This window comes from Cynoglossus semilaevis, chromosome 11 (genome assembly GCF_000523025.1).
Source record: "Cynoglossus semilaevis isolate Cse_v1.0 chromosome 11, Cse_v1.0, whole genome shotgun sequence".
Lineage (NCBI taxonomy): Eukaryota > Metazoa > Chordata > Actinopteri > Pleuronectiformes > Cynoglossidae > Cynoglossus > Cynoglossus semilaevis.
The window spans coordinates 4,104,886-4,119,892 of NC_024317.1; the positions used below are offsets into that span (position 1 = coordinate 4,104,886).

Genomic DNA, 15,007 nt, shown 5'->3' on the forward strand with positions numbered 1-15,007 from the left:
GAGGACAGAGACAGACTGAGGACAGAGACAGACAGAGGGCAGCATACCTGCTGATCCACAAGGCATTACAAACGTCCTGTTTAACATGGCTGAGATGATTCACTTTGAGATTACACGGTTTATATCGTAAACTCAGACCTTAAAGCCGTGGTGTTTACGGTGTTCCCATGTATCCTTGAACCTTAACATGCCTAGAAACAATTTGGAGCCAGATACACATGTTAAGCTAAAAATAAAAATGCATTCCAGGGGACAAGGTGCTACATACCGATCCTCTAAATGCAGTGGTGTTTAAAGGACACTGGGAGTCATGTGAAACTTGTGAAACACTAACCTGTTCACTCTGTGAAGGCTGCTTAATTATATCTTCACTGTTCAGACCGACATGGTCACACAAGGTCCACGAGAACGTGAGGCGCAGGAGTCTGGACCTCATTGACTGATTTTTTTTTTTTTAGAAGAGTGTCTCAGGCTCAAGTCATGTCTTTAACATGTCTGTAATGCAGTCGGTCCACTAATATGAGGCCACCTGCTGTCCACTTCACTGATTGTCTCACGGCAGAGTGCATCTGCTCGGCTGCAGTAACCTGAGAGACCAGGAGCCTAAAGCTCCAAGGACATTCTTTAATAATGAAAGAATACTCTGCTCACAGTTGAGTGGTTGAATCACTTACACTCTCTGACCTGTTCTGTACGTTTCGTACAGGAAAACACTCATTTTGTCAAGCAGACCCGTCTTAAGCTAAACTCCACAAGTTAAAGGAGCAGGTATTTTTTGGGTTTTTTTTTGTATTTTAAAATTTTGATACGCTGCAACACATATGTTGACATTTGTAAAAAAGGGCAAAGAATATTTCACTGATTTTACTGACAACTTGATGCTTTTTAAACCATCTTTCATTCCTTCTCAAATGACCTCTGATTCTCATTCTTTACATTTACTCTTGAACAGGCTCAGTAGGAAAAGTGTGGTCAGCGACAAGTTCCTTGAGTTTTTATCATCTTCTTTATCTTATCGTGCAGAAGCTAGGGCTGTCAAACCATTCGAATTTTTAATTTGATTAATCACAGGCTAGCGCTGGATTAATGATGATTAATCAAAACTAAAGAGACCAATGAGGCCAGTGTTCAGTTTCATACAATCGGTATTGGTCACAGTCTCAAGAAAAAAAACATACAATCGGTATTGGTCACAGTCTCACGAAAAAAAAAATCATGTACAGAAAAAAAATGTATAATTAAATTGAAATAATATGATATAATGAAAACTTTGACATAGGCTTATTTCCTGCCCTTTGCGTCACAAGCCTAATGTCTGACCTGGGCATTAAGTTCCAACACGCTTTGCAAACATTACTAAACACATTCTTTTGGTTGTCAAATATTGGTTTAATTGTATTTTTTTTTTTAACTCACAACCTTTAGCTTTGATAACATTTTTTTGTTCTCTGCCGCTGACACTGCAGACTCACATGTTGTAATTACAACATTGCAATTCATTTCCCAGGACACAGGGGACAGATTAGCTGTTCGACTCAGCTCTGCTGCAAGGCTGACGTCACACCATGCTGCATTAACCACCGTCACCACTGCAGCACCATAATAACAGACACCCCTCTTCATTCTTTCTGAGCATTTCTTCCACTTTTCAGGCCCACATCAATAATGCTGCTGGTCTTTTGTCTAGTTGTCAGCTTACTTTTCCTCACTCTTTTTTTTCTTCTCAGTGTTTTCGTATTTCTGTTTCTCTCTCTCCTTCTCTGTCTCTCTCTCCATCTCCCTCCCACCCCTCTTCCTCTTCCTGTCACTGCTGCCTGAATCCCCCTACAGTACATTTGGCTGCTACAGCCGCTCACTCTGCTGTCTGTGCCTTTGTCACTTTGTAGATAAAACATCAAAGCACTTCCCGCTCGTAGACACAGAGGATTTCAGGAGGACAGTTGCTGCCTCTCATTTTCTAGCGCCCCCTTTAAATCCCATCTCTGCTTCTCCATTCACTCTAATCCTCCTTTTCACAGACACCCTGGCAATTTCTCGCACTTAATTTCACCCTTTGTGTCAAAGATCATTTGTGTATTTTGACATTGTTCGGCTCTCCTTTTAACATTCACGACTTGATGCTTGATCCTTGTGCCACCGCTGACTCTTAGCCCGACCTCCGAGAGCCCGTTCACAATTTTTTCACTCGAACTGACGGACGACGTCCATCGATTTCTTAAGACCTGCCACAGAAGGTCACAAAAAGCTATAGCATCAAAATCTCCAGCTTAAACGAGGATATGGAAATGAAGAGGATGGCTCTGGAGTGCAGTGTAAAAAACATTAATTTCTCACAACATCTGTCACTTAATTTATCCCATTCAAGGGCATACATGGCGTGGCAGCGACACGGGGAGTTGGGTTACACAGTCAGGGCTATATCTGCCTTTCTGTCAGCAGCAATCAGGATGAATCAGGGTGAGAGCTTTACGGGTAACTGTCATCTGCAACTAATGCTTGTGGCTTAAGAAGGCATTGCTGACAAGTTCCAGCGGATCCTTGGACTCTGTGATGGCATTAAGGGCTTGTAATTGACATTATTAAAATGTGTTTAATCCAAAGCTGCCTCCCACTTCTCTGTGTATTAGTGACGGAACATAATTAACTAATTTATAAGTGACTTTGTAAGTAATTAATCATAGTGTAATTTTTTTTAAATAGCAATAAGTGATAGCAGAAATCCAAAGAAGTGTCCCTTCACCGTGACATGTCCCTATTAGCTGTCTCTCTGTGCACACTGCCAATTATGACAGGAAGTCCACACCTCCCACTGACTAGTTATTCCACCAGGACGGAGGAAGTCCACACCTCCCACTGACTAGTCATTCCACCAGGACGGTCTGTGACACCAAAAATGGCCCCCTCATGTCAGGTCATCATCTGTTCTGCACGCTCTCTTTATTTTAGCCTCCAGTTTCCAGTGTCGATGTTTATGGTTTTCCGTTGCAACTGATTTGCCTTTGAGTTCAGATAATCCCACTCCTCAAAAATCAGTAGAAGAATACGGTGGAACCTGTTTCTCTTTGACAACCCAGCAGACTTTGTTCAATGATGATGCACACTGATAATATAGTTACAATTTTTTTTTCTTTCAACTCAAACTCATATAGGTTCTATTCCTACACCAAAAAGGTTTGTTTGATGAATGTGAGTTGATCCTTCCTTTTGACCACTCATTCATTTTCATGTTCTAGTTTGAACAGCTGCTCTGACTCCTGCACAGCTCTACTGCCACCTACTGAGTATATATTTTTTGCTGGTAAATAATTCTAACTACAGGGATTCTGGTCTGGTCTAGTACAACATTTAATTCTAACTACAGGGATTCTGGTCTGATGCAAAAAAAGAATAGTACAACATATGCAGAGGGAGGTTCACTGCAGATAAAAAGACATCACACCTGTATTTTAGATGAATTGCTTTCTGACGGATAAAACCCTAGCATTCTTTACCGATCATGAGCATAACGTAACGTTTCTTATTAACATTTCTAAAATTTCAAGTGCAACCAATTGATCAAAGATGTTATGTTAATCTTTGACATGTGGTATATTCTGTCAGAGCCAAGCAGAAGCTCACTACAAGGGGAATCGTCATGCTCGAAAAGTGAAAGGCATCGAAACGTCCAAAACACCTCGTCTCCAAGATGGGGACAAACAGCTCCCCCCTCCTTCTGCTTCCCCCTCTCCATCAGGACCCTCACCACCCAGTCCTGAACCTGATCCCAACAAGCAAGGTGAGCATCAACAATACATTATGATTTGCAAGTTTTTTGTCAGCTGTAAATAACATAATAAAATAATTGTAAAAAGTTCTCTACAGAAATACTGCACATCACCATTCATCTCCTCTTATTAAAAGTAAAACTGGTCTGGTCTTATTTAACTGGCTAAGTGTCAATCTGTTAAACTGGAAAGAGTTCAGTTCTTCACAGAAACATTGTTTGAACACCTGAATGTCACTGAGGTTAGGGACCAGACTTTTTGGGTTTATCAGCAGGTCACAACCTACACACATCCTGACAAACTAGATATCAGTGTTTTTCCAAATGTAGCAACAAAACAACCAATGTACTGACCTCATTTTTTTCCCGACATTTACAGATGTGGCCCAATCTTGTCCTATCTCTACTGAAACACATTTGACCACCAGCCGTCTCCCTACACCCTCACTGAGTTCAACAGACACAGAGAGTACCCTCTTGTCTTCTGCATCCTCTCCGTCCCCTAACCCACCCCTTGGTGCACCCCCTGGAGACCCAACAGTGTCTGGTCTTCCAGACACCCTGTCCCCAGTGTCCAGTCCATCATCAGGGGAGACAGAAGAGGAAAAAGCCAAGAAGCTTCTTTACTGCTCCCTCTGCAAAGTTGCAGTTAATTCCCTTTCACAACTTGAGGCACACAACAAAGGTAATTTGTCCGATTTGTCTGGTAAATTTTAGAATAACACCAAACAATATAAAACACAGACTACTTCTGTGCCTTGGTTTTAACAACGACAGCATTTGTTAAGCAGAGGGAGAAAAACTCAGGTCAGACTTCTGTCAAAATGATATCTTTGTTTCCAGGTACCAAGCACAAAACCATTCTGGAGGCAAGGAGTGGCCTGGGGCCTATAAAAGCTTACCCTCGCCTGGGTCTTAAACCTAGCCCCGACCAGGGAGGGGAGCTGTCCTCTGACCCCAACACTCAGGAACGCACCTTCCACTGTGAGATCTGCAACGTCAGAGTCAATTCTGAGCTGCAGCTCAAACAGGTGAGTAAACCTCACACAGACCCTCAGGGTCATGAGCAATTTTTTTTTTTTTAAAGAAAAGTCAATATACAGTATCCGTCCTTTTTCATTTCATGCTCCAGCATATATCCAGCCGCAGACATCGTGATGGAGTTGCAGGAAAACCCAATCCGCTTCTGAGTCGACACAAGAAACGCACAGAGTTTGTGGTAGGAAGTCAGTTTGTCACGTCCACATTTGCCATTTTTCTGCAGTAATAACTACAGTACAGTCCTGTTCATATATTTCTATCTAGACCAAAGTAATCTCAGTCTGACAGGAACATTTTGAGGCATTTTCACCCATGGGCAGGAAGATGAGAGCTGTAGATCCAATAATTCCAATTTCCCCTTTAAAACTGTTCAAATAAAGTTTGTAGAACAAAAGCTGAAAATAAGTTGAATTTACATTATTTCATTTGTTTGCTCAAAGGAACTTCCAAAGTCTCTGGGAGCTGGACTTTTACCAAATCCCTTGGCTGTTGCTGCTGTGATGGCAGCTGCAGCTTCCTCCAATCAACTGGCGTTACGTCCTCCAGGCCCGACTCCCCATCCTCACCACCATCATCACCATCATCATCTCCTACAGGGAACAGCCCTCAATCTGCTGAGGCCTGCCCCGGGGCCCATCCGCACCACACACGGGCCAATCCTTTTTACTCCTTACTGATGACAAAACAGGACAAAGCACACTGTGAAGACGAGCCCTGCATCTTTGTGCCATCAGGAGTCAGTCCCATCTGTGGCACAGTGACTGGAATCATGACTCTTTATAGTGATTTATCAAAGTTTGTTCTTGCTTGAGTTCTTCCAAACTGTCTGCCAATCACACTGACTCACTTCAGATTTTTAGGTTTAAAGACAGATATTCATCAAGCATGAGATTCTTTTGGGATCCAATAAACAGCAACTTCTTCATCTTCTACTGGATTCAGAACCCTACCTCTATGTTTTAAATGATAATTTTTTAGGAGGATTCCTTCCACATCCAAAGCGTCGATGTGTTTAAAACCATGTGCTGGATTAGATTTAGAGGTTACCTCTGATGTTAGCTGGTTTCATACTGTAGTAGTAACAGTGAGAAGTTTCACTTTACTGTTTCTTTTTTTATGGCCTAAAAAGTGAAAAAGTTAAAAAAAAAAGAGAAAAAAGAAATGTCTTTGTGGGCTCGGAAGTTTCTGGCAAACGTTGTACGTGCACAATTCAGCGGCTGGCCACTGTGTTCCATACTGTAGTCACCTCTGTTAGATAAAAAGAGGAGGTGAAAAGAAAATGACAGTGATGTAAACCGTAACATGATGTCTTAATACTGTGCTGATGGAGAATTTGGAGAAGGTATTAGATATTTAAGTCTCGTTAAGTGTGGATAAATGCAATAAAGTTGAACAAATAAAAAAAAATACAGTGTAACAGAAAAAAAAACTCATTCTAACTACCTACGTAGGTTTAGACACATATATAACAGAGGTTTGTATGCAAATAAAAACAGTTTTTAGTAATTCCTCCTCACTGACTGAGAAACTTAATTTTTTGTGATGATGGAATAGTTTGTACCACTGTGAGAGCAGCAGGGAGATTGATGTCTTTAGTAGCAGGTTAATGCAATTTGTGCACCTTCTTTTATGACGGACACATATTCACCACAATTATACACGGAATACAGAATAGTGGGAAAAGTGGGATGGAAGACACCAGCATTCTGTCAGAGTAGGAGCAGAAAAGGACCATGTCAAAATGTACTTGTATGCAAATATATATATATATTACACAAAGCTATAAATAAATGATAAGGCAGCAACAAAATCACTCTTTGTGACGGGGCTTTAACGGGTCTATAGTTGAGAATAAAATGTTTAGTTTGCCTGCCCTTCCTCCTCTGCTTGGTCCTACCTGACCCTACATTTCACTGAAGACATGTTGGAGGAAGGCTTTAGAAAATACAAACTGTAGCAATACTTTTGCACTTGAGCTAACTTTTCTGGTTGAATGCAATAAAAGAAGACATGTCTCCACTTGTATCCATTGGTATTTAAATGATGTGTATTGAAACATGGCTGTAAATGTACTGTATATACAGAAATGAGATTTAAAAAAAGTAAAAGTACATGTTAGGTCAACCTTACTCAAAAGATTAAACTCAGTTCATGGTTGTAAACTGTGTTGTTGGATTAATTACTTCTGTTTATATATATTTAAATACATAACTGATATATGTCATCTGTGAGAACCACGTGAAAATGCACCTCAGACCACATTACCGAAGGTGATTACTCGGAATTGCAGAGAAACATCTGTGTCAACAGCTTTATTAGGGGCGGGGGTGTCAGACTACCCATTCGAAAACTGAGTATAGGGGCGGGGGTGTCAGACTACCCATTCACATGACATCCATTTTGACAACCCACATGCAGTTCACCAGAAGTACAGACCACTTCCCCTCCAGCCCAACAACGCACTCAACATTAGAATAAATACCACATCAATGTTCACATTCACCAAATTAATCCTGACAAAACACAGAAAAATAACATAGCATAAAGCCAAGGTTGACACGAGTAGATAGAAAACAAAAATCATCTTACCTTCAGAGTAGTTGCAGGGGGCAGATGTTGCAGCTGCACCTCCATGGAATGTATTCTCTTACGTGTGTACTTTACGGTAAGTGGTTATGTGGTTTGAGTTCAGCATCTGTGATCTGGAAATAGTGTTCTGCAATGAGGAAAAATAAAAAAATAAAAAATCCCTCAAATAAGATAAGATATCAGGTCTGTTTCAGAATCACTAACATATTTAGCTAGGTACAGATACTCAACAACAAAACACAAAAATGTTCAAGGGAGCATTGTGATATGTCAATACTGATGAACTGTACACAGTCAAGTGTCCATGGATTAACTGTGTTAGTTATAGCTATTACCGGTGATTCGATTATACATTTCTCCATTTTCTGGAGACAAACTGGTAAAGTAACTGTAACTTCCTTTTGCACTGCGCAGTTCTGTAACCGCCGCTTTGACAAGTGAAGCCACTTCACTTCGCTGAAGTCGAGGTCATTCATTTTGCCCCGACTTCGTTCTCAGAACCTAAGATTCATATATATATATAAATACTCACCGAGTTACTGCAGTACGGTGTTGTGTTTGTTTGAGGAGGGCCGCGAACAGCATTAACTTTAGTTGAGCGAGTCAGAGAAACTTGACCCAATAAAATAAAGCTTCGGGCAGGCTAATTTCGACGTCATCCGTTGGCTAACAGACGGTAGCTATTTAAATGGTAAATGCTGTCAACTCTGCAAAAGGGTTTTCACCCCTTCATTTATAGCTGTCCCTATAGTTTGCGTCGTTTTCCAACACTAGTGAAGTTAAAGTAGGGCTGGGAGATTAACTTATTTACTCTGATAATTGCGTTTTCCCGAACCTACCGCGCGCACATATTCTGCCATGGTGACAACACTGGAACCAGACCAGGACATTGGTCAAAGTTCTGGCCAATCACAGCGCACGACCAGCAATCACGCACCACACTCACTCTGTCGCCTTCAATTAAATGGGTGCTGGAAACAATAATGTAAATATCTAGATAGTTTGTAACGGAATATTCCGCAATAAACGCATCAAATAGTTATAATCGAGAGAATGGGTAACGTATTTTCAACTGAAAATATATGTTGATGCCATCACAGTACAATTAATACTATTTTGTCCAACTTTTTCAACTCGAAAAGAATAAAGAGCAACAACACAAACCAAACAGGAAGTGTGTGTGCACAGAGACAAAACCACACTGACATACAATAATTACCTTCCTTTTTGTTGTTGTAGCTGTGGTGAATTGCTGCTGTCAGTGATGCCGGTGTAGTGTATAAAAGTATAAAAGTTTAAATTAAAAATAATAAAATTAAGTGAATTTCATTTACTATTTTTGTACATTTTAATAATAAAATGTGGTCGAGTAAAATGTTTTGACCAACATGTTGGAGGAAAGTAGGGCAGTGGTGGCTTAATGGTTAAGGAAGCGGACTTGGGTGCAGTGGATGGGGACGGTCCATCCACTGCACCCCAGGGTTAAGCTTAAAGCTGTCCACTGCTCACCTTGGTGATGTGTTAAATACAGAGGCTATACAATGACAATAAAGTTTAAAAATTAATAATAATTTTAAAAATTTTATAATTTTTTTTAACATTTTAATTAAAAAAAGTTCATATTTTGATATATAATAACACAGCTACTGTGTTATTTTCACTTTACATCCTCAACGTTGTCTAAACACGTCTGAGAACACTGTGTCTATCAGAGAATTAGTTGTTTTTTTTTAATCTGTTGGGCTTGTACACCAGGTCACAGCCTTTGACGGTTATTTGAAAATGTTTCCTTTTACAAAAATAAATAATTCTAGGAGATTTGCAAATTCTCATAAGGATATTCGGAATGTGTTCTGTACAAATTACATAAACACGACTTGGCTACATAGACGCAGCCGTGTGCGTTTAATGGCCAGACTTGTTCTACTAGCATCGGCTCCGGCCATTTTAATGCCTGAGTAATACATTAAAGGAGTGGGGGGGGGGTTGAAAAGAGATTGACAGAAATAGGCGATGCACATGCAAAATATAAAGGAAGCTGGAAGCCACTGCTGAGAGTCAGACCTCAGTAACAGTGAGAAGAGCTCAGTGCTTGGAATGAGAGCAGCACATCAACACCAGCGGAAATCATCTACAGCTCAGAGGTGAGAAATTAAGAAGTGAATTAGTGTTTTTGTTTTGCCTCTATTTTAACAAATATAAATAGTTCCTGAAGGTATATAACAGTAAACCTTTATTGTTGGTGACAGGATATAAACTTAAATCTGTGTTGTTGTTTTTTCTTTTTTTACCAAAATATTTTCACATACCTTTTCTATTTTAGGGTTTAGAATGTTTCCTTTGTTACTTTGTCAAATATGTTCTGTTTCTTGAGGGAAGTGAGCCGTTTTATTCTGTCTGTGAGTTCCTCTCTGCAAAGTGAGGGCAGCAGGAAGCTTCGCAGTCAACTTTCCCTTTTACGAGTGTAATCTATGCTGAATGTGAACCTGTTCTGTTTCAGTTAGGACAGAGGACAGAATCCTGATGAACAACACAAACCCAACAGACCCCTTCTCCTGCGACGACCCCTCAGTTGTCAGCTACAGGTACTTTGCTGTGTTTTGGGGATGTGTCGTGACCATCATCGGTACCGTGGGCAACATAATGACCATCCTGGCTTTCGCCTCAGACCCACGACTGAGGACCCGCTTCAATGTGCTGATCATCAACCTGGCCGCAGCCGATCTACTGTACTGCACCATTCTGCAGCCCATCTCTGTCGACTCCTACCTACACCTGAGGTGGCGCAGTGGGCAGCTGTGGTGCAAGCTCTTCGGCCTGCTCCTCTTCCTCTCCAACTCTATCTCCATCATCACCCTGTGCCTGGTGGCAGTGAGCAGATATGTCCTGGTTGCGAGACGTGCAGTTTTTGATCGTGTCTTTTCCAACTTAGGTCTATTTTTACTCCTCCTCTCAACATGGATACTTGGTCTTGCCAGCTTTGCACCTGTCTGGTCTCTGTATGTGTTTGTGCCCCAGGTGTGCACGTGTAGCTTCGATCGTAGCAAAGGTCACCCCTACATCACCACCCTCCTGTTTTCATACTTTTTCTTAGGTCTGGGTTGTGTTGGTGTTTTTTACATGCTCATTTACCGACGTGTCAAGACCGCCTCCAAGGCTCTTCTACGCTATAGGATCAGGCGCCGGACGTCCAGGAGGAACCCTTTCACTACAGGACAAGCAACAGATGACAGTGGTGTGGAGAGCACCATGAACCAATCCTGTAGTGGGGAAATAAGCAGCCAGGCAGACACCGCACAGAATAAGGACGAGGTCAAATCCTCACAGTCGGCCCAACACACTGATGCACCGAACCACAACCCTACGTCTAAATCTATTGTCCCTAAATCTTTCTCCACAACTCCAGCAACCTCTGACCACACGAAGAGCTCAGGAGACGATGGCGAATTCAAGCGTGTGACTCGCATGTGCCTTACGGTGTTCCTGTGTTTTGTGTGCTGCTTTGTGCCCTTTATATTGCTCAACATAGCTGAAAAACATATCCATGCACCTCGGGTCCTTCACATGTTCTGTGCAAACCTCACCTGGCTCAACAGCTGCATCAACCCTGTGCTCTACGCCGTCATGAACCGACAGTTTCGACAGGCCTACCATCTGCTGCTCAGCCGGGCCGCAACGCCGTTCACCCGCCTGTGGGCCCAGTGCAGAGCACAGAGATCTAGACTTTCTTAAACACACAGAACATGGTTTTATTCAAGACAAACACAGTGTTTTAAATGATCCTTCATCTACCACATACCATTTTCCTCTTAAGTTATTTTTTGTTATTTTATGCTACCGTGTATTCAACTTGTTTGTACGTCAGAAAAACATTAACCACAATTTTGGTGCCGAGCAAATGGTTTCAGGGAGTAAAGACAGTTTTACTGTTTTTGTTTTTTATTTAGAAAATTGTCAGTATTGTCTATGATAAAAATGTAACTTATGCACCTGAAATAATGTTCCTTTTTTTGGATAGCATATTCCTGTTAAGATGTGTTCAATAAAAATATATATGTTTGATGGCATGTGATTTTAAATATCTTCATTAGGAACAAAGAATACATAATTAAATCAAAGATCAAAGGTTCTATGTGTTCTAGTTCTACAGAGTAGAAACATGAGCTCATGGGGAGCAGGTGCTCTTCAAGACTTTCAAGAAAGGCACTCTAAAACACAGTAACAGTAACACTGGAAGTTTTATTGTTGATTTTGAATAAACGAGCACTTGACTGAATGAGCTGTTTTAAAGTATACGGCGAAGGTTTTGGCGTCACCTGGTGGTGAAGCTACATGCTGCATTTGAACGTCTACATTACTGGTCAGTTAGGTAAGTTAGGCTGTGGGCCAGATATTTTGGAAAACATTAAATGTGGAAAAGAATTAAAGATGAGTAAAACACCGACGAGCAGAAAGAAAAGTTATGTATGCAGTAGTATTCTGAATAGTGGTGGATATTAAAAAGTAATCTAAGCATTCTAACAAATGTCAAAAAATAAATAATGGTTAGGTTCATAAACGGACTGCTGATGTCAGGATCTGAGGGCAGGGCTGTAGGCGAGATGTAAATGAACAAAAGCAGACGTCTGGAAAACCCTTGCTGAGACTTATTGGGTCATCAGGATTAATTCTTGAATATTGAAGTCAGGCATCTGTGTGTCACTGCCAAAGAGTTCGTCTAAGATGTTGGGGCTGCTTGGACACAACATTAAATCCTCCTGCAGGGCAGTGACAGACATCATAGGATCAAGTAGACAGGTGTCCAGAGAGGAGTTCAGATGATGAAGATTGTCGTTTTGTTCTGAGGGTAAAAGACAAGAGACAAAACAACACAAGTTAGTGTCTCTGCTGCAGGGTGGAGACCAGGTGTTAGCTCCAAAACATCCAGAATGAGATCAGATCTGGTTTACTTTGACAACACCACTCACCATTACAACCAAGTGTCAGAACTATTACAACTACAGACTGTTATCAAAGAAGACATTAAGTTCATGAAGTCAACAAAGTCTCCCTTTTACCTCCACAATATAAAAGATAAATACCCTTCTGTCGGCCTAAATCATTTCACCACTCCAATGTCCAATAAGACTGCAGGTAAGCTCAGCATCAAACACAGTTGGGATATTATTATTATGGTATTTTACCAAGTACTTCAGTAAAAAGAGTTTATAAGAATAATCCAGGACGCCAACCATTATTTCACTTTGTCGACAGAAAATCAATTATATTCAGAATCAAATATAAATAAGAATGTGTTACCAAGAATCAGAATCATGTTTTGTTTTTTTGGTTAGTTTAAAGCAGGAGTGTCAAACATATGACCCATGGGCCAAAACCGGCACGCTGGCTGGGGGGTTCAATCCAGCCTGTTTGATGAATTTTGTAAAAAAAATAAAAAATAAAAATACACTTCCTGTTCAGGGAAATTATATTTCATTAATAATTGATGAAAAAAAATGTTATAATCACATATAGTTCAGATTAATCTAATATACGTCCACTTGAAAACAAAGGTGAAAAACATGACTTGGTATTTTAGGTAATTTATGTTATGATTGTACTTGACATCTAAATATGTTGTAAAGAGGCCCTGAACCAAAATGAGTTTGACACCGCTGGTTTAAAGGCTGATTGTTACAGTACACCTGTGTTAATTCTGCTGATTAACGCCACATGCAGCAGACGTTAGAAGCTGTGGTTTAGACGAACAGACTGCAGTTCACGTGCAGCAGCAGAAGCAGTCAGCAGCCCCGTCAGATTTGGATAATTAAGCAATCACCTTTTTTTTTTTTTTTTTAAAGCAGTGCATTCCATACAGCTGTTACACCATTAGGCCCAAAACTGTATGCAAAGATGGACAACACGTTTTCACCACTGCTAACTGTGCAACAGCTCGTAGTGTGGCTGATCCAATGGCCTGACCAATCACATGTTAGCATCAGCTGTCAATCATGACATTTTTTTTTTCCATGGGGGGAGGTCCTGGGGGAGGGGGAGGGTTTGACCAGCCAGCCAGTCAGCAGCAGGAAAACTGTGAGCTTAAGCATCACTTCAGGGAGACTGCTGTGTGCTCCATGTTCCCATGCAGTCATCAAAGGAGACAGAGATTTAACTACAGAGAGCTCTGTGATGAGGGAGAGTGTTCGACAGAAAGTGTTTTCATCTGGCAGCATCAACACAGGCAGCCAGGACTCACCAGCTGCCTCTTCACACAGGCCATTCACTGGCTCCGGGCCGTCGCCCTGTCCCATGTCACAGGACATGGACGGCATAGGCTCCAGTGTGTTCCTACATATCCAATCACAAACAGTCATTACAACCAATATGCTGGGCTAGGAAAAGAAACACACATTTGGGATGATAAATATATATGACGTTTGTTTAAGGATGTTTAATGAAATCCCCTGATGATGGCAGTAGACACTCATGCAACAGGCACGTCATGACATTTGTCCAAAAACACACGGGATAAAACACTACATAAGACTAACAGAGAGTAACCTCTACAGAAAGTAGATGATAGGAAAAAAAAACATTCTTAAAGTGCAGGATGCTGTTTTGGGTTTGTTAGAAAAAAAAAAAGAAAAGATAGAGGAGATGGACGTGTACTTACTCCTTGGACACGAACATCAGCTTGGTTTTGATGTACATGATGTAAGGACTGTCAGCTGAAAGAGACGTTCAGTTCAAATGAACTTTATTTGTGACAGGCTGGAAAAGTAACTGAAGCAACTTCAAAGACAACTGATGGACTAACCTCCTGTCTTTTCAGTGTAGAATTTTCCAAAGGCCTCATCTTTAGGCGTGTCGGGATATAAATAGAGCAGAGGGTTTTCTGGGATATTTTCGGCTTCCAAGATTTGAAAATTGCGAATTATTTCCTGGAAGGGGATCTGGTTGAGGTCAACTTTGGTGAAGGGCTGGACGGTCTTTACATCTGGCTCACCTGAGAACAGACAGTGAATATTCACTCAATATTCAAAATGAAGGATGACTGATTGAGCTGTATGTCGATTCATTTAAAGACTCATTTAAAAAAGAAAAGAAAAAAAAACACCTTACCAGATGAAGTGGTGTCTACCCAGGAGAAAGTGATTCCACCAATGACACTTTCACTGAAGCGCAGGAGGAACGTGCCTCTCTTTTTCCTCTTCAGGAGAGTCTTCTCTTTGCCTCTGCTCACGAAGCCCATGATCAGTCTGTAAAAACATACAAAACCACAGACATGAAGTTTAGGAAAATTATCATGATCAGTCTGTAAAAACATACAAAATCACGCTGTTAAAAACAGACATGAAGTTTAGGAAAATAACGTCCAGCAGGTAGACATCAGTGTAAAAGACTTAAAAATAATGATAACACACATACCCCTCCCTCCAGAGGTCTTCAAGGAAGGATTTGACCATGACTAGGATGCCATCAAACCACACCCAGAAAGTGTCAGGTGCGTTCTCCTGGAATTACAAATGGAGAAACAAACAAGAAAAAAAAAAAAAGGAAATGTTTAAAAGGAAAAAACAAGACTGGGTCTAAGAAATTGGCAGAAGAAGCATCGAGCCACAAGGGGGAAATTTC

At 40.9% G+C, this 15,007-nt stretch overlaps 3 protein-coding genes and 1 long non-coding RNA gene across 6 annotated transcripts in view; 2 read left to right on the forward strand and 2 right to left on the reverse strand.

Annotated features, from left to right (window-relative positions):
• The window catches only part of LOC103385959 (zinc finger protein 385A-like), a 17,401-nt gene extending 11,892 nt beyond the window's left edge, over positions 1 to 5,509 (forward strand). For both annotated transcript variants that reach the window (XM_008320005.3, XM_025060351.1), the window contains 5 exons: positions 3,601 to 3,775; positions 4,143 to 4,448; positions 4,607 to 4,794; positions 4,896 to 4,982; positions 5,245 to 5,509. In XM_008320005.3, the coding sequence (XP_008318227.1) occupies positions 3,601 to 3,775; positions 4,143 to 4,448; positions 4,607 to 4,794; positions 4,896 to 4,982; positions 5,245 to 5,481 (993 nt within the window). In that variant the 3' untranslated portion in view covers positions 5,482 to 5,509. The remainder of the gene's footprint in view (positions 1 to 3,600; positions 3,776 to 4,142; positions 4,449 to 4,606; positions 4,795 to 4,895; positions 4,983 to 5,244) is intronic.
• On the reverse strand, positions 1,199 to 8,610 carry LOC103385961 (uncharacterized). 2 transcript variants are annotated; one of them, XR_522282.3, is made up of 3 exons: positions 7,926 to 8,608; positions 7,394 to 7,520; positions 1,199 to 2,222 (listed from the first exon to the last, which is right to left on the reverse strand). It is a non-coding gene; the product is annotated as an uncharacterized LOC103385961 (long non-coding RNA). The 2 variants fall into 2 exon arrangements; XR_003051178.1 differs by lacking the exon at positions 1,199 to 2,222 and adding an exon at positions 5,924 to 6,052 and having other exon boundaries at positions 7,926 to 8,610.
• An 816-nt stretch (positions 8,611 to 9,426) lies between these two features.
• gpr84 (G protein-coupled receptor 84) lies at positions 9,427 to 11,838 on the forward strand. The gene is made up of 2 exons (XM_008320045.3): positions 9,427 to 9,537; positions 9,894 to 11,838. The coding sequence occupies exon 2, from the start codon at positions 9,917 to 9,919 to the stop codon at positions 11,123 to 11,125; it is 1,209 nt and encodes a 402-aa protein (XP_008318267.1). The 5' UTR covers positions 9,427 to 9,537; positions 9,894 to 9,916; the 3' UTR covers positions 11,126 to 11,838.
• Positions 11,613 to 15,007, reverse strand: part of stat2 (signal transducer and activator of transcription 2) — a 10,497-nt gene continuing 7,102 nt past the window's right edge. Inside the window, exons 18-23 of the mRNA XM_025060050.1 lie at positions 14,801 to 14,886; positions 14,495 to 14,631; positions 14,190 to 14,378; positions 14,046 to 14,100; positions 13,629 to 13,720; positions 11,613 to 12,233 (exon numbers count right to left, since the gene is read on the reverse strand). Of these exons, the coding sequence (XP_024915818.1) occupies positions 12,040 to 12,233; positions 13,629 to 13,720; positions 14,046 to 14,100; positions 14,190 to 14,378; positions 14,495 to 14,631; positions 14,801 to 14,886 (753 nt within the window). The 3' untranslated portion in view covers positions 11,613 to 12,039. The remainder of the gene's footprint in view (positions 12,234 to 13,628; positions 13,721 to 14,045; positions 14,101 to 14,189; positions 14,379 to 14,494; positions 14,632 to 14,800; positions 14,887 to 15,007) is intronic.

What these genes read in the sequence shown, in the direction of transcription:
- gpr84 (XM_008320045.3), top strand. Translation starts at nt 9,917, where the DNA reads ATGAACAACACAAACCCAACAGACCCCTTCTCCTGCGACGACCCCTCA.